Raw genomic sequence first — 18,722 nt, 5'->3', positions numbered from 1 at the left:
ATCCAGTCCTGCTTTCAGATAATCTAGGATCACTCACCGAAATTGTGTTGAAAATTTTACACAATGCAACCCAGAGGGAAAAGAACAATACATTACAAGTCATGAAGCATGAGCCACGTCCTTAAGGTCACTTGTCCTAAAACTTGGGCAACTTATTTGGCCTCTTTAACCTCAGTTTCCCTATCTATAAAATGGGCATAAAAATGGCTGTCCTATATGTTTACTTCAGAGGTTTATATGGAGTTCATATGAGATAAAATAGGAAAAAGCATTTTGTAGTCCTATGACTGTAGGCCACAATTACTAATTGAAGTCAATATATTCCCTACATGGCATTTTAGGATTCATCTTCTTTTGAAATCCAAGCATTAACTGAGCTGGTGAGAAGGGTCCTTCCAGCGTCAGGGTTCCTTCTCTGGTGCTTAGAACCACACCTTAGAGATGGTTATCCGGTTCACCTGTGCAAAGAGTTGACAGCTATTAATGTAGTAATTGACCCATTTACAATAGGGAAAAAGGGAAAGTTTTTTGTTTTTGCTTTTGTTTTGTTTTTTTGTAACCAGTTCTCATGGAAGCACATGTAACTTCCAATTTTCCAAAAGTCAACTGTATCACAAGATTCACAGATTATCTATGGGAAATCTTTTAGTTCTCACTGCCTTGCTTATAAGGAACAGATAAGTACATTTTCGCCTCCAATCTTATTCTTCATGTTGCCTGTTGTTAAGGAGGAGTTGTGAGGGAGAGAGGTTTGAGGTTATAGCTTCCTGTCCCCACACCTTTAGCTGATTTAGCTGCTAGGAAAGGCTTTGAAAGCAAAGCACTAAATTCATCATCAAAACAACTTGTCAATTCAGTTAGAGAAATGTCAGTCAAGCGAATCTTTTGAAACCAGAAGCAAATACAATTGTTGAATTTACAGTATTTTTCTTTTAATGTAGTAGGTTTGACCTAGGTGGACCTTGCCTAAGCACTCGCAAGAAGGAAACCAAATATCCACAGGGAAAGGCTTGGTCTGCTAAGACCAAATTAACCTGAGAAGGATGTTTTTCACTCCTAGCATGAACTAAAGAGCAAAAAGGAATCAAATAAATGTTAGTATTGGGAAGCTAGATATTTCTCTAGTTTTTTTGTGAGTCTAGGTATGTTCTTAAATTTTACAATGCGTTCTTAAATTATTTGAAGTACTGTGTGGACTCCCTGAAACTCAGAGAACCGAAATACGTATCAAAGTCCAATGTCATTTGTTGTTTCTGTTATTGGTTGCTATGACTTATCCATGTTATTGCCCCACTCCCCTAGAGTAAGGGGTGTGGATTTTTACAGTGCTCCATTTTAAGAAAAAATAAGAGGAATCAGAATTAAGGTGTCTACTGTAAGTTATAATGATCACATATATTCAATATCACTTAGAGGAATTGGTTATCTTTTTCTACCACCAAAAGTGAATTTCCTTCATTGAGTGTCTCTTTAAAGCAGATGTAGATTTTGAAGTCCTATGAGATGGTTTCACACTTAGGCTTCTCTGAATGATTGACATGAACCAAGGTGGAACCAAGGGCTATCAGGATATAAATGTTGAAAACAAGAAGTTCTGTCAGCCAATCCTTAACTTGGGTTGAACCCTAAGCTAGAAACCATAGCCACATGCTCACACATATTTGGCAAACCACTTGAAGCATAGCACCTAATTTTAATATTATGTGTTGACATGGAAGACAGAGAAAAGTAAACATTGACAAATACATTGGACGTCTCTTTCATCAAATGGCCATGTAATCAATATTTTTCAAGCTTTTTCCTGACACAGTATTGGTACAGGGAGTCACACACAAAAGGATTATTTCTTCCCTCTTGCAGTTGTTGGATGTGCCATCAACCGAGAGAATACCGAATATGTAACAGCCAGCCAAGACACTGGGATCTTGGATTGCTTTTCCCTGAGAAATTTCTCAATTTGTAGTGCTGAGGTAGAATATGTTCAGGAGATATCCCAGCAGTCTTAAACATGCTGAGGTTTGACTTTGGAGGCTCCACGATAAACAGAAGGAAAATATTATCACTATATTATGCTTTGTGAAGGAAAATCAGTTTCAGGAGAGGAAGACTACCACTTCTCCTTTGTGAAAACAGAAAACACCGAACAAAGTTCCAGGCAGTCAACTGTGTTCCCAGGAACCTTGGAGGTAACTCACATTTTCTTTGCAGTGATCTCTTAGGCTGGAAGAACGTCTTTTCATAGCCCAGATGTATAAACTTTACCTCAGTTTCTGAGCATAATGAGTGAAGAAGAGATGTAGGCAAAACAGTATTACTTACTTGGTTGGTCTGTGGGCCTGAGGACAATCACTTTTAACTCCTCCTTCTCCCTCACTCACCACATCTAAGCCAATGCTGAGTTCTGCCAATTTTTTTTTAACTGTTCCATCTTTATTAGAAAAGAAACCAGAAAAAGGGAGTGGGGCAAGCCCAACCCTAAATGACCCCTCCACTATGACACAGGCAAAGCCCAGCTCATCTGGGCATCAAGGTGTGGACATGGCCACCTAAACTGGGCGTGGACATGGTTATACAAAGTCAACGTCTCATAGAAAAGGTTGAGTTCTGCCAATTTTAACTTGTAAATATTTCTTGAGTTCATCCACTTCTTTGTAATTGTAGTTCAGGCCCTTATCACCTCTTGCCTAGACTACTATGATTGTATCCTAATGGTCTCCATGTTTTCTTACTTGTGCCCTTCAAATTTACCTTCCATTAATTTTTTAAATTTATTTTTGAGACAGAGAGAGACAGAGCATGAACGGGGGAGGGTCAGAGAGAGAGGGAGACACAGAATCCGAAACAGGCTCCAGGCTCTGAGTGGTCAGCACAGAGCCCCACGCGGGGCTCGAACTCACGGACCACGAGATCGTGACCTGAGCCGAAGTCGGCCGCTTAACCGACTGAGCCACCCAGGCGCCCCTCCATATTTTTTATAAAATGAAATCACCTTTCTGCTTACAATGCTTCAATAGGTCCTCGTCACCTGCAAGAGAGAGCCCAAGCTATGAACTCTACTTGTTTGCCAATCTTGTCTTTTACAAGTCATGGTCCAGCAAAATTGAGGTAGCTATAATTCTCTACCTCTGTCATACTCTTTCTCACCTCATCTCCTCTGCCTAGACTCTTCTTTTTCTCTCTTTGTCTTATATTCCCTGCAGTCCACTACTTCATGCCCCATGTCCTACCACACAGTCTCCTACTTCATCCCATCCCTGACACAAAGGCTCATCTTAGCTAGGCTTTTACTTAATAAATTTGTTGAATAAGTGTATGCATACGTCAACACTTAGGTCAGCACTCACTTTCAGAAATCCTGAGCTGGTTGTCCAGTCACACCTAGAAACACTGTGCAGATCACTGTGCCAGTATTTTAAAAGTAGCCGTTTGTTTACGTATCTTTCTTTCCTATCAGGCTGTAAGCTGCCCAAGGATAGAAACTGCGCCCTATTCATCTTTGGGAAATGAAATTTTCTCTTCTGTGTGCATCTTGGGAAGGTGTCATATTCTGAGTTACACAAGAATATTAAGCAAACTACTGGAGTATAAATGCTAGAGCTTCTCTTCCTTCTTCCGTCTCCCTTCCTCTCTCACTGTGGGTGCTGGGAGAAGGAAGCCAAAGTGGCTAACCTTCCAGGGTTTCTCTCTAGATTTTCTTGGTTTATCTGCTTATTCTCCCTTTTATTACCTTGGCAAAGAAGTCCTGTTGTCATCTTTTTCCTTATAGCAGCTCTTGAAGGCAGAGCAGGAAGAATTTGACTGTCTCTTAAAACAGAATCCAAATAATTAGTAAGAGAAACAACCCCTGGAGGGCTCAGTAAGCGGAAATACCAATAGCTAACCTGTACTCCTTGAAAAGGAGGGGAGATGCTGGCATTTCTTGCTGGGTTTGGTTCTTCTGGTCAGAAATGGCTCAATGATTCTTTCTAGGTAAGCAAAGTATAAAACCAAACAAAATAAAACAAAACAAAACACAAGTTGCATTTCCCTATCATAACAGGTTGAACTTTTTGATTCCTTACATGTGCTTTTCAGTGCTTTTAGGGAGTGTTTGAATGAATCATAAATGAAGCTCAGTTGTTGAGACACACATTTTGAATAAGGATTTAGTGAGATGGTAATCAGACCTAGCTGCTGATAACAATGATACAGTCAGATTACCATCTTTCACTTATTGATTATTTAATGAGATCCTATTATTCACATGGTACCATACAAAGAAACATAAAAGGTTGTCCTTGCTCAAAGAAGACATGGAAACTAGAAGTCTAGAGGAAATACACACAAGTCAAAAGCTTGAAGCATATGAAACAGGAGGTGCTCAAAATGTAGAACCTGACCAAATGATACAGATAGTAATTGTTTTGAGACCTGAGAAGGGAGATATTCTAGGCCATGAAATTAGTTAACAAAGTATGGAGAGAGTAATGCTCACACAGTACGTTGCTGAGATGTTGACTTAAATAGTCTGGCTAATGGAGGCTTGGGTTTGAGGAAATGAGGTTGGAAAAGCCCGTGGAGGCCTATGAGTTGAGGATAAGAAATGAGTTTTCAACTGTAAGGTTCTGTAACCACTGAAAATTAGAATCTCCTGAGAAACTGAAAGTACTGATGTTTGGATCCTGTACACAGAGATTCTGATTGAACAGGCCTGGGAATCAAGGGTTTTTAAATTTTCAGGTGATTCTAATATGCTGTCAGCTTAAGAAATCTGTTACACGATAGTGATTTTCAGCCCTAACTAAATATTAGAATCAAAGGGGGGGATTTTTATGGCAATAGTAAAGATGATCCATAGAATGGGAAAAATATTTGCAAATCACATATCTGATAAGGAACTTGCATCAAAAATACGTAAAGAACTCCGATGATTCAACAATAAAAAGGCAACCCAGTTAAGTAGGCAAATAATCTGAATAAACATTTCTCTAAAAAGGATATACAAATGCTAATAAGCACATAAAAATGCTCAACGTCATAGTCATTTGAGAAATGCATATCAAACCACAATAAGATACGGTTTCATATCCACTAGAATGGCTATAATAAAAAAGATGAACAATAACAAATGTTGGCAAGAATGTGGAGCAATCAGAGCCCTCATACACTGCTGGTAGATAATGTAAAATACTGCAGTTGCTTTGGAAAATATTTTGTCAGTTCCTCATAAAGTTAAACAGAGTTAAACCATATGACCTAGCAATTCCCCTCCTGGTATACACCCAAGAGAACTGAAAACATGTCCACACAAAAATGTGCACACGAACATTCATAGCAGCATTATTCATAATAACAAAGAAGTGAAAGCAAATGATGAATAGAAAAAAATTTGGTATATCCATACAGCAGGATATTACTTGGCCATGAAAAGGAATAAAGTTCTGATACATTTTACAGCATAGATGAACCTTGAAAACATTATGCTAAATGAAAGAAGCCAGACAAAAAAGGCCACATATTGTATGATTCCACATATGTGAAATGCTCAGAATAAGCACATCCATGGAGATCGAAAACAGTTTAGTGATTGCCAGGGGCTAGAGGGAAGGAAGAATGGAGAGTCATTGCTAATGAGCATGGGATTTCTTTTTTGGGGTAAGAAAAATACAATATTCTGGAATCAGATTGTGGCAATCCATTCATAATTTGTGAGTATAGTAAAAAAACCACTGCCAAAGGGAAAGGAGGTGGGGGTGGTGGGCAAAATGGGTGAAAGGGACTGGGAGATACGGCTTCCAACTGTGGAATGAGTAAGTCATGGGAATAAATGGTACAGCACAGGGAATACAGTCAATGATATTATAATATGGTTGTATGGTGACAAGATAATAGCTACACTTGTAGTGAGCATAGCATAAAGTATAAACTCGTTGAATCACTATGTTGTACAACTGAAACTAATGTAACGTTGTGTGTCAACTATAAACAAAGAAAACAAAATGAAACACAACCACTGAATTGTATACATTATATACTTTATTATAAAGTATAATTATAATATACTTTATAAGTATAATTGTATACTTTTTTTTTTATAAAAAAAAGAGTGGCTTTATGGTACATGACTTGTATCTCAATAAGTTGTTTTAAAAAATGAAAATAGATGATACAAATCCCTTCTCCCATCCAGCATAGACAAATTTCATCAGAATTTCTGGAAATGGGACCTGGATAGGTTTTTGTTTTTGTTTTTTAAGTTCTTGGTGTACAACTAGTGTTTAGAACTATATAGGTGATGAAAAGCTTTTAGTGATTTAGTTCTATGCATCTTCCTTCTTCCCAAAGCAAAAACAAAACACCTGAGCACTTGAATTCAAATCCAGGCTAAATTGTAGGTTTTATTTTAATAGATTTTTATTCTATTTGGCTCTTCAGTATGGGTGTGTGGGATGTTGCTTCAAATAACCTTAAAAAATATTTTTTAATGTTTGTTTATTTTTGAGAGAGAGAACGAGCATGAACAGCAGAGGGGCAGAGAGAGAGAGAGAGGGAAACACAGAATCCAAAGCAGGCTTCAGGTTCTGGGCTATCAGCACAGACCCTGATGTCAGCCTTGAACTCATGGACCATGAGATCATGACCTGAGCCAAAGTCGGACGCTTAACCAACTGAGCCACCCAGGCACCCCTAACATTTTTTTTAAAGAAAATGAAAATAGGTAGACAATTATTAGCATACCCCAAAATAATGGCAAAAATGTTTGGTTCTTATTAAAGTTTGAGTCAGAGACACAAAGCAATTCATTGTTTTAGAATAATGGAGAATTTAGAGAACTTTGCAAAGTTGATTCTTAATGCTTAAGTGGTCTATTTCTCAGGTTATTGTAGTTTACTTGGGTTTTTTAGTCTTAGCTTTGCTCATCATCTGTTTAGTGATTTAGACAAATCATCTATTATTTCTAGCCCTTAAACAGTCATTATATATATGTATATATATATATATATATATATATATATATATACATATATATATATAGTTGTGTTCCAGGCAATGGGGATATAGTGGGAAGTAAGATGGGATGGATATGCTCTCTTCTACATGTAGGTTATAACACCTAGCTTCAGGTTCTTTGCTTTAAAAGTGAAAAGATTGAACTAGATGGTCTCCATATTCTTTGATCATTTACTGGAATAGCATAAAGGTAGAAAAGTGGCAAAGAGGGGGAACTCTTGTATATCTCTTCTATCTTCTGTGATTTAAGGGAACAAATATGTGAAGTTCTTGAGAAGGCTTCTCTCAGAATATGCTATGAATGGTAAGTTAAACTCCTTGGGTTATGTTTTCTCTTACTCTTCATCCTACTTTTTCTCTTACTCTTCATCCTACTTCATCCTTCTTACTCTTCATCCCAATAAAATCAAATGGCTCAAAACATTTTAATTCCTTCACAAAAACCTGCATCACAACTTAAAGACAAATCTATTTGTGTATCTATGTCAGGTGTTACAAGCCATTTCTAAGTATCCCACTCTATCAGGAAAATAACAAAATTAAACATGATTAACATCTTTGGAATCTTAGTCAAGATTCAAAAATTCCAAACGCATAGCTGTGGTGCTCAATGCCAAAAGGAGGCCACATTCTGCCCTCCAAGTGAAAACATTCTCCATTGTCCCATTCTAAGAAGGATGGAAATAATATAAAAATGTAAACTTTTAAACTCTCAGTGTATTGTCTTCCGAAGAGTTCCTGCATCTTCTTCTGCCAAGAGAAAGCCTTTGCTGGAGATCTGTTTATTTTGTTCATTAATATATCTTGATTTCAGGGGGATAAAAAAGTCCTCATGACCTTGTTCTAAGCAAATGATTTTTCCTCCTTCAGAAAACAAGATTTTGGTGAAGCAGTTGCCCAGGCTTGTGGTGTACAACAATGAGGTCAACCTTAGCTGCAAGTATACTCACAACCTCTTCTCAAAGGAGTTCCGGGCATCCCTTTATAAGGGAGTAGATAGTGCTGTGGAAGTCTGCATTGTGAATGGAAATTACTCCCATCAGCCTCAGTTCTACTCAAGTACAGGATTCGACTGTGATGGGAAATTGGGCAATGAAACAGTGACATTCTACCTCCGAAATTTGTTTGTTAACCAAACGGATATTTACTTCTGCAAAATTGAAGTCATGTATCCACCTCCTTACATAGACAATGAGAAGAGCAATGGGACCATTATCCACGTGAAAGGTAACATGCAACTCTACCAGTGCACCACTCTAAAGTAATGGTTTTCAATGGCAGTCTTGAAAACTAGGTCATGATCAGTGACTTCCCAAAGAGGAAGTCTGCACATTCTAAGCTAGTGATATTGTGCATATTTTGATTCATCTCCCATTCTTCCATAATGTTCAGAAGGAAGGAAATGTACTCAAGTGCCATTCCCATGTCGTTTAACCCACTCTATTCTATTTTTCAGAGAAACATCTTTGTCCAGCTCAGTTGTCTCCTGAATCTTCCAAGCCATTTTGGGCACTGGTGGTGGTTGGTGGAATCCTAGGTTTCTATAGCTTGTTAGCAACATTGGCCCTTTGTGCTTGCTGGGTAAGACAAGCAACACTGCTTTTGTGTACCTTTTCCACTACACATGTAATCTGAACATGTTCAAGAACTGTGCCTGTGTGGTTTATTCTCTGTTTAACATGTGATTGTTACTATTATTGCTGTTATTTCCCTGCTAGGTTTGAGTAGGCTCTCTTTTAGCTTTCAACTGTATTGGAGATGAAAACCTAATGTGAATTCTAGTTTTTAGAAGGCATTAATTAGGTGGCCAGGCAGAATAAGAAGCTAAATGGGTACATTGCGGGTGATGGTTGGGAGTCTTAGGGCCAGGTACTTTTCTTCTCCCCATTTTGCAATATCATTATGACATGTAAAATAGCTTTAATATACATATATGTATAAGAATCTAAGCAACTTGGGAATCTAGGCAATGAAACTAATGAACAATTTTGGTTCAGGGTCAAAAATTGTGAGAAATTTGGCTACTGAAATTATGCATTTTGCATTCAAACCTAGCAAAGAAACTAGGTCTGTTTATCTGAGTCATATTTTTATCTCCTCTGAAGCAGTTGAATTTTGTGAGGCCAAGTATGGTTGCTGTCATTATGAAACTATAATGGGAGTTAGACTTTTCTGAGCTCTCAGCACTGAATTAGAGTTTACCAACTTGTGCAAATGTTCAAGTAACAAACTTGGCATATTTTTCTTTACCTTCTTCAAAATTGAAGTTTTGAACATATCTTGATGACTGTATCTACTGTTAAATTGGGACTCCCTTACCAAAGGGTCTTTCCCCTTACTCAGAAACCTCCCATTCTCATGTACATGGTGTGGGACAGAGTATCTCCTGCTTTGATTCCATGTTGTCTTTGAATTTTTTTTTATAAGTCAGATGCATGTATGAGTCATGTCTTCAATAAGAAATGTTACTCCTCAAGGACAAAGGACTATTTCTCTTGATATTCACCATCCATCTGGTATTAAGCATATTTAATGCTTAATGAGTGCTTGTCAGATTGTTGAATTGATAACCCCCATAAGGGTCTTTAAGGCATATTCCACACATTTAACTAATCTACACATGGGTCAGTGAAAACCATGACAAGTGGAATCATCCTATTTACTATAGCATTGTTATAGTGCTGGGGTGGTGGTGGTAGGTGGAGGTGAGGAGGGCATCCCGGGTTCATGGTCATGTCAATGATAGATGCAGCCTGAGATCCTTTTAAACTTCGTTGGCCTATTACCAAAGTTTGCCTCTCCATCCTTCCCATTCCCCACATGAATTGTGAGAGATTCTAAGGGCAGATGGATATTTGCTAAGCTGCCTGTTGCCTAATCTGTACCTTCTGCAGGGTAGGGAACAAAGTGGCTACTTTTTCCTGGAAATCCTTTATACTAGATATCAAGTTGATATTTACCTGTCTTGCCTTCTCTAAGTTGCCCAACCCTGAGAGCTTTTTATGTAGAGAAAATTGCCTAAATTCTTCCTCTGATGTCAGTTGAGTCCCTCATCTTTCTGGATCTTGGTGTTTTCATACAAGGTACCTTCCCACTTTTGAACCTCTGTGGTACTTGCCAATGATTTAGAATGTAGAACCTTAGTCCTTATTTTCATCCCTTAGGAATTTCAATGTCTTAATCTAAAATATAGGTGCAGCGGCTTTTTGGGTACATCTCCAAGACAGGTGCTCCCCTGTAATATGCTGACTTAGGTCAATGTAATTTACCAGCTTCCCAGGAAGTAGTTTTGAGAATTACTTTAACTTTCAGTGGTCAGAAGGGTGCTGCTCATCATTTAAAACTTATTGTAAATACACATTAGAATATCAGTTACTATTATCAGGCACTAATTCCAGGCTCAGTGACTGGGACTGCCCAGAGGAACAAAGCCTGCTTCTCCTTTTCAGTGAATTTAAACAGTTTACTTTCAAATTGGAGGCATCATAGATGCTATGGGCTTTTCTTTAGTAGCACTACTTGCTTTGTCTTGATAAAACTTATTTTAGTCTTATTCTAGTTCATAGGTTCTCCGTGAATTAGGAAGAGCCAGTTGTTGGCATAATCTTATCTTCTGTGGTCTCTTGTAGTCAGGTTGTCCAATAAGGACTCTTTATTTGCATCTCAACCTAGATCTTTATACTCTCTGACCAAAAGGGTGTGAAATAAATATATATGTGTATATTTTGTAGAATAATACAGCATTTTTACCTTTGGCTCATCTTTCTTGCTGCTGTTACTATCTAAGCAACCACCAACTTGCTAAGCTAGACAGGGCATTAGGGATCCCTAGAGTTCAGCCATTTCCTGGGTCCTATTCTGGGATCCTATTTTTGACTGGTCTACATTGTGCCTTGGTGTAGCTGCTGTTTTCCTGGAACTTCCTGAGTGCTTGTGATGTGCTACTGTAGGCAGTTGTAGGTTGAGTGGGTTTCTGGGAGCAGCTGCACATTCTATCTCTGTTCTTGACCTGTTGCTGACATTTGAATAAATAAAGAGCTATCCTCTGCCAGGCTGCTGCAGAACAGCACCTGTTACTGTCACTCAATCCACCATTCACTCAGCTGAATGGTAAAACCTATTCTCTTTCTTAAAGGAGCCTTTTAAAAAACATGGTCTTCTCCACTATCAATCACAATGTAGGGAATGTAGATAGTATGTGGATAGGTAGTATCTGCCTTTAAATTCAGTGTGTTCTTGAAGACTGTGTCTTTAAGCGAACTGTCTTTTGTCTTGCTGTTGTTTTGAGGAAATAAGGAGGTAAGAGTGGGAGTGGAGGAAGGGCAAGGGAAGATAGATTGTGAAGTCCCACATCTTTAGCAGACACAGCGGATTGGTGAAGGGGCAGAATAGATGACCCAGTCACACAGACACATAAGGCAAATACTCCCCACACATATAGGCACGTGCTAGATGCAGCTGGACACTACAGGTTCTGTATGGTGTTCCCAGCCATGCACGTGTCATTTCCATCCCACTTTTATGTTTATGGCTAAGTAGACTAAGTCCACTATATGATAACAGCATGAGGGTAAGCATGGGAGCCAATTGAGCAGATCTTTCATAGTCTTTGTGCAACCTGGAGAGCCTCAGACTCAAGACATCTTCATTATTGGGGCCAGCTATAGTTTTATTTGGGTGCCTGAAGGCAAAGGCTGCCATTGGGAGTCTGGCAAGGGAAGTCCTCAGAGCTGTAGTAAGAGCTAAAATTCTTGCCAGGGTATCATTAGCAGCCTTCCACATTTATTTGGAGGCAGACACTTCCTTGCCCTTACTCCTGCCGCGTCATAACCTTGTGCCCAAGAGAACTCTAGTCTTTCATTTATAGAAAGGATGTAGAGCCAAGATGTTTGAAGAGCAACTTCCCTCACCCACTTGGTTTCCATGGCTACTTCTCTTGAATGAATCTCCCAATTATGTCTGTTTAATGTTATGGTCTTCTTAGTTTCAGCTGGATCATTCATCCATCATTCAAATCCCAAATGACCAAAGCTGAATTTGTAACCTTCTCTTACAAATCTACTTCTCCTACTGTCTTGTCTTATATCTATGGATGGAGCAGCATCCTTCCAGGCTCCCAGGCTCAAATCATCAGTCATCTCTGGGTATGAGCGAAAAGGAACGGACAAGCAATCCAATAATATTCATTCTAAATTTGGTCACATATTTTGTATCCATTACTTCCCTTTCACTCCATTCATTTTCATGATCAGACTCCTTCGATCATGATTTATCAGTCTTGGCACTATTGACATTTTGGGCTGGATAATTCTTTGTTGTAGGGGGCTGCCCTGTGCATCAGAGGGTATTCAGCAGCATCTCTGGCCTCTACCCACTAGGTGCCATAGCATTCTTCCTAGATGTGACAACCCAAAATATCTTCAGACATTGTCAAATGTCCCCTGGAACAGGGGATAGGGAGCTGGTTGTGTCAAGAATGAGGCTTAGGTCGTCTGGTTTGGGCAACCGTATATATGGTAATATCACCCGCTGAGATCAGAAACAATGAGAGAGGACCAGACTTTATGGGAGGCTCTTGAGTTTCCTTCTGGACATGGTGAGTTTTAAGTGCCTTTGAGGTCTAGGTCAGAGATATAAATTTGGGTGAATAGTTGCAAATGGGGATGAGATTGCCTAGAGAGAGAGGAAGGAGTGAGTAGAAGTCTATGGGGAACTCACATTGAATGACTACTTAAAGAAGGATGAGCTTGCAAGGGAGGCAGGCAAGGAGTAGCCAGACAGGTAGGATGAAAACCAGGATGGTACCATCTCACAGAAGGCAAATGGAAGAGTGCTTCAAAAAGGAGAGAATAATCATTAGTGTAGAATGTGGCTGAGAATTCAAATGATGACAACTGAAAACATGTTAGCTGTATTTGGTAATGTGGGAGTCAGTATTTTTCCAACCTTCAACACTTGCTCCTGCCCATTTGACAACGAAGGTATGAATGGTTCATGGAGGAGTGCATGGAAATAGGCCAGGGCAGAAGTCACTTGCTTACGTATTTATTCAAGTGTTCATTCCATTCACATGCAACATATCTACTTATGCACCAGGCCTAGGTGCCAAGAAATAGACATTTTTTTTTTCATAATAGAGAATTCTGCATTCAGAAATCTGGGTAGCTTTCTATTTCTAGAATTTTTATGGGACTTTTATCAAATATGTAAATTTTACCATCATGTTGGTTCAGAAAAGATGCTCCTAATGCCCAGTCAAAACTTTGCTAAGATTTATGGCAAGTATGCTCTTGCTCTGGGTTTAGGATTGCCCCTACTTTCTTCCCTTACCCCTGATAGAAAGGGGAAGAAGGAGCAGAGTCTGAGGAACAGAGATGAAGGACACTATTGTCTTTACAGAAATCTATGTGCATATAAAAGAATAGGAATGTAAGTAGTTGTCTAGAACCATAACTCTCCACTAATTTGGACTCCACTGCTATGAATTTTATGATCATTTCAGAATCTAAGGTCCTCTTGGATTACCTGTGGAAAAAACAGCTTGTTAACCAAATGACTAACATAAGAAGACTGCAGTGGAGAAGCTCAACCTTTTCACAGGAGGAAGGGCCTTAAAGAGTATTTACATATCAACAAAGGATATGTTAATTAGATATGCTTTTGGAATTCAGATCAAATGATTGTATTAAGAGTAACATGGGTACATTTATCTAAAATACGTTGTTTGATTCCGATTTCGCAAGTTAATTTGGAAGAGTCCAAAGTAATTAGGTTTGATTAGTCACTATCCAGGTCCAAGGCGCTCAATGAAGTCAGGTGTATTCAGCTTCATTTGACAGTCTATGTTCTGAATAGTTGCTCCCAAGTCTTAGAGCCCCTCCCATGACATCTCTTTCTGTGCCCCCGCCCCCTTCACAGTGATGTTTCTCTTTTCTGCAGATGAAGACCAAGAGGAGTAGGATCCTTCAGAGTGACTATATGAACATGACCCCCCGGAGGCCAGGGCCCACCCGAAGGCACTACCAACCCTACGCCCCAGCACGCGACTTTGCTGCATACCGTTCCTGACATGGACGCCTATCCAGATGCAAGCCGGCTGGCAGCGCTTCACCTGCTCAACACAACTGCTCTGGATAGGAAAAAACTGCCTCGTCTTCAGCCGGCCACCAGCTCCCATTAGGGGCTCCTATTAGGCCAACGATGCCAATGTTTCTTGAATGACTAGACCAAATAACATTATTTTGAGGCTCTGAAATGAAGTTAAAGAATATTGCTGTGGCAGGCTCTATCTTGTAGTGCCATGACCCAAATTTCAACTTACCATGTATTTATTGACTTGATCAAGAGGTTACAGTAGAGAACAAAAAGCCAGTGGATTCTGTTAGCCTTGAAATCTGTTTTCCATTTCACTTCTCTTTCATCTCACTCACCTGAACACTGTGGCCAAGTGGAGTGTGATATGGAAGGACTTTTTAGATGGAGAAGAAAGGTTACAAAACCATTCCTTTTGGTTAAAGGGGGGTTTAGGGTGGGAATAGGTAAGGGTGGGGGAGGGGGGAGACTTCATATTTTTAAAATCATTAAAACACTGTCTCTCATTCATGAAATGAGCCACTAGTTCCTATTTAATACTTTTGGTTAAGAAAGATATAGACATTGTGTTTTTTGTTTTTTGTTTTTTTTTGTTTTTTTTTTTTTAATTCTGGTCATATTTAGTCCTTTGGACCAGTGGAATACCTTCAAAGCAATTTGAAGCAGTCTTGCTCTTCTTACTCCCTGCAATGGGAATTCATTGTAGTACTGACCATATGATTTGAAAAGAATAAAGTAGTCCCCCCAAACCACAGAAGAATGTGTCAGGAAATGAAACCACCTGATGTCAAAATTATTTGAATACTATGAAGTGTTATTTCTTCAGCAGATCATTTCAGTCACATCATAGAGGGGGCTTTTCTGTTCCATATATTTCAGATTTTCTGGGTTGGTCTCTTTGTTATCTGTGCAGAAATCTAAAGTGGGATGCTGAAAGCGTATCCAGAGCAGCAATGATACTGTGAAAAAGGGGTGTTAGTACTCCTTAGGGTATATGGAGGATGAGTCCCAAGATGCTTCTTCTAAAGGAGGAGAATAGAAGGGAATGATGGGACTCTTGCCAGTGTGCTCAGGGAGTGGCTGGCATCTGGTGGAAGATTTCCAGAAGACAACAGGCAAAAGGAAATGTGGCAAGAACTCCTTTACAGAGACTTTATGTGCTTTAGGGCTCTGTGCTCCAGAACTCTGTGGGTTCAGCTGTGTGTTTACCCTGGAGGTCCAATGACATGGAAAAGTATTTTGGAGTATGTCTTTTGAGTCCACATCAAAGTTCTCAAGATACTCAACAAAGCCTGACCCTGTAAAGCCTGACCTTGTAATGAGCACAGATATTTTTCTGCCTCCGGTTTGGGTCAAATGGAGTATGCCTGGGGACCTTGAAGAAGAGCTTTACTGCTGCCTTTACAATTTGTTCAGTGCCTCGATTTATTCAGATGTTAGAGGAGTCTAGGTTGTAGAAGCAGATGAAATAGATCTTGTCCAAGTCCCATTACTAGTTGGCCTCAGGCAAGTTGCTGACTTTCTAAGACTCTGGCTTTTCATCTATAAAATGGAGATAATGATCATAATCTACTGGACCAGTGATGTACTGCTCTGTCCCTATACTATAATCTCCATCAGGGCATGGCCCAAATTTGTCCTTTTTTCATGCTTGTCCCTGATGCTTAGTACCATACCTGACAAATAATGTTAGCTATTATTATTATTGCCATATAAATTATGTATAAAGATTAAACTGGGAAATGCCCCGAGAAGGGGAAGAATATTGTAACACAAATTTAAACCCACTACCCAGGGATAAGGTGCTATAAAATTTGAGAATCTCTTAACTTCTGCCATTTTCCTGTTTTGGAATATTTTAGCTTGTAATGAAATGTACAGCATTCTGCCCCCCACTTTTATGTATAGAAAGAAGTCTTCTTTAATTTTTTTTTGTGTGTGTGTGATGTGGGGAGGGATAGGTATCCTATGATTCCAGACAGAAAATATTGTACTTCAGTTGACTTTGAAATGGGCTTCCATTCCACGAATACAATTAACCCAAAGAAGGTCAAACTCGCTAGTACTTGGGTGACAAAAACTCCTGAATTTTTACTGGCACGTGTGCTGCATTGCCAGCCTCTTGGCACACAGAGTTCTTTAATCCAAGTGACTGGATTGGATTTGAAAATGATAGAGCTAGAGAATTTTTAGAAAGGGCAATGTCAAAACATAAATTTCAAAAATGGAAAGATTTGATCTTTGGTAAAAAAAAATGGTTTTATTTTCTGATGGGAAAAATAGGTCTACTATAGATGAATCACACTTTAGATTTCTCTTACTCACTCTGAACAGAGCCAAAGTAGAAATGTTAACAGGGAAGTCCATTTTCATTATTAGTATGAGCCAAGAAATGGTTTAAAAACAGTGGTTGGAGCAATGCTTTTACAGTTTCACATAAGGTAATTATGAAGAAAATAATGTCATTTGCTGCTATTATTGTAAGAGTCTCATAGTTAATAGTATTTCTATAATTTTTGATTGTGAACTCACTTATATTGGACCAAGCATGCCAGTTTAAAGAGACCAAGCGTACATTATGTTCTGTGTACTCAGTGGTAAAATTACTGAACTATCACGTACCTGTTTTTAAATTTATGCTTTAGTATTTGTCTTTCAAAGCAGGTATGCTTCAGTTTTGGCCATGAATCTGGAGAAAACTTGCTATTTAAAAATGGTGTGGGATAAATCTTTTAAAGTAAATCTCCAGTTTAGCTTTTTTAAAAAAACCCAAACTTTCAGATAGTAGTTTTATTTCAAGCAAGGTACACTCCTGGTTTGTTTACTTGGCTTTAGTCACAATTTCTCATCAGACCAATGGTTTAGATCTTTGAGATGTCAGGCTGTGCATTTTGTGTGATGTGAATGTTCTACGAGAGACATCAAACTTTAGTCTTGACCCCATCAGTCCCTTGGGTTAACTAACGGATCCACTAGTTATCATGGCTAATTTAATGGGGATGTTGATGGTTAAATGGATGTTAGATCCCTCATTTCAGCTTTTTGCTCTGCTGGATAAGAGCCACAGCCCACCTAGGGACTGACCTCAAAGTGTTAAATTCAAATACATTCTGGAGGTTAGAGATGGTGGCAGTGATGGACCCAGAACTAGGGTCATCACTGCTGTAGACCTGTAATTGACCCAAGTCAAGGACAGTGGCAAGGATTTTCTCAAGTCCTGGGCTGAGTAACTTCTTGGGATCTGTAAGCACATTTGACGCTCAGGAAATCTCTCCTAGAGGTATATGCATACTTTCCAACATATTTCTCCTCAAACATCACAGGCATGTTTCCATCTCGGGGCTTTTACACATACTGTTTCCTTTGTCTGGAATGTTCTCTTCTGGGTATCTATCTGGCTTGCTCCCTCATTTCCTTCAGGCCTCTGCTTAAATGTTACTTTCTGCCCTAGTTAATACCCCCACTTGCCCCACCAACCCTATATACTTTCCTTGCTTGCCTTGTTACCATAGCATTTCACCATCTCTTATGCAAGATTTTTTTTTATTTTTTTTATTATTTTTAAAAATTTTTTTTTCAACGTTTTTAATTTATTTTTTTTGGGACAGAGAGAGACAGAGCATGAACGGGTGAGGGGCAGAGAGAGTCTTATGCAAGATTTTTAAAAACTTATTTATTTGTTTATTGTTTGTTTCCCCAAAGTAGAATGTAAGCTTCATGAGGGATGGAACTTTGTCTGCTTTGTTTATTGCCATATCCCCAGTGCCTAGAATAGTACCTGGCATGAAATGTATATTTATTGATTAAATGAATGAACTGCATACACCTTATGTATTAATGGTCAGCTTAAATGTACTAATCATACTCTGAGAAGGAAAGAGTCAGCTCCGTTTTCTACTTTTCTATTAATAAGTTCAAAAATCCATTTTATCAGTGAAACAGGAGGTAAAACATATGTAATACACAGCCGAACCTGATGAAAGAAAACCTGATAGATAGAAGTTCATTCACATTTTAGAAATTTTTGTGCAGTGATGAAAACCAATACTGTTAGAATCATCTTAAAAGGTCATGCTAAATAAGCCACAGACAAGAGTAAGTTGCTTTTCCATTGAAGTTCCCAAATTTACTCTTAACAGAGTATCGACCATGTTTTAAACATGACTTTTTAGACTGAGACTTCTAACACTGTTGCCTTGGTAGTTAAAATCCCATCTCACTATGAACTGCTACTCATTTCTCTCTCTCTTTTTTTTTTTTGACCCCAGCAAATTCTATAAATGCCTTGCCTGGCTATGATTCAAAAAGAGCTCACAGATGAGAATGCTGGGGATAGATAATTTCAGCTTCTTTATCTGTCATGCTCATAACTGAACACTCTAATGGCTTGTAAGAGTTTAAAAATAAAAGACCAACAACAAACAAAATTGTGGCACTTTTAGTAAATTGAAAATTCAAATCAGATATGTTAATCACCACACACACACACACATGCACACACACACATGGCTATCATCTTGCAGGTAGGGGAAGGCCCTTGAAAAAGAGACACAGAGCTTGTCTGATAATTTACATAGTGGCTCCTATTTATTTCATTGCAAACTCTTCTTTGAAGGTGGCCTGAAGTCAGATAGGTGTAC

The 18,722-nt window shown here is 38.8% G+C and overlaps 1 protein-coding gene across 2 annotated transcripts in view; it reads left to right on the top strand.

Moving 5' to 3' along the window:
• CD28 (CD28 molecule) overlaps nucleotides 1-17,623 on the top strand; it is a 30,943-nt gene extending 13,320 nt beyond the window's left edge. For both annotated transcript variants that reach the window (XM_060623089.2, XM_060623088.2), the window contains exons 2-4: nucleotides 7,861-8,217; nucleotides 8,447-8,571; nucleotides 13,930-17,623. In XM_060623089.2, the coding sequence (XP_060479072.1) occupies nucleotides 7,861-8,217; nucleotides 8,447-8,571; nucleotides 13,930-14,058 (611 nt within the window). In that variant the 3' untranslated portion in view covers nucleotides 14,059-17,623. The remainder of the gene's footprint in view (nucleotides 1-7,860; nucleotides 8,218-8,446; nucleotides 8,572-13,929) is intronic.
• Nucleotides 17,624-18,722: the final 1,099 nt, after the last annotated feature.

This window comes from Panthera onca, chromosome C1 (assembly GCF_046562875.1).
Source record: "Panthera onca isolate mPanOnc1 chromosome C1, mPanOnc1 haplotype 2, whole genome shotgun sequence".
Taxonomy (NCBI): domain Eukaryota; kingdom Metazoa; phylum Chordata; class Mammalia; order Carnivora; family Felidae; genus Panthera; species Panthera onca.
The sequence above is the reverse complement of the archived record's forward strand: the minus strand, read 5'-3'. Positions and strand labels throughout refer to the sequence as shown.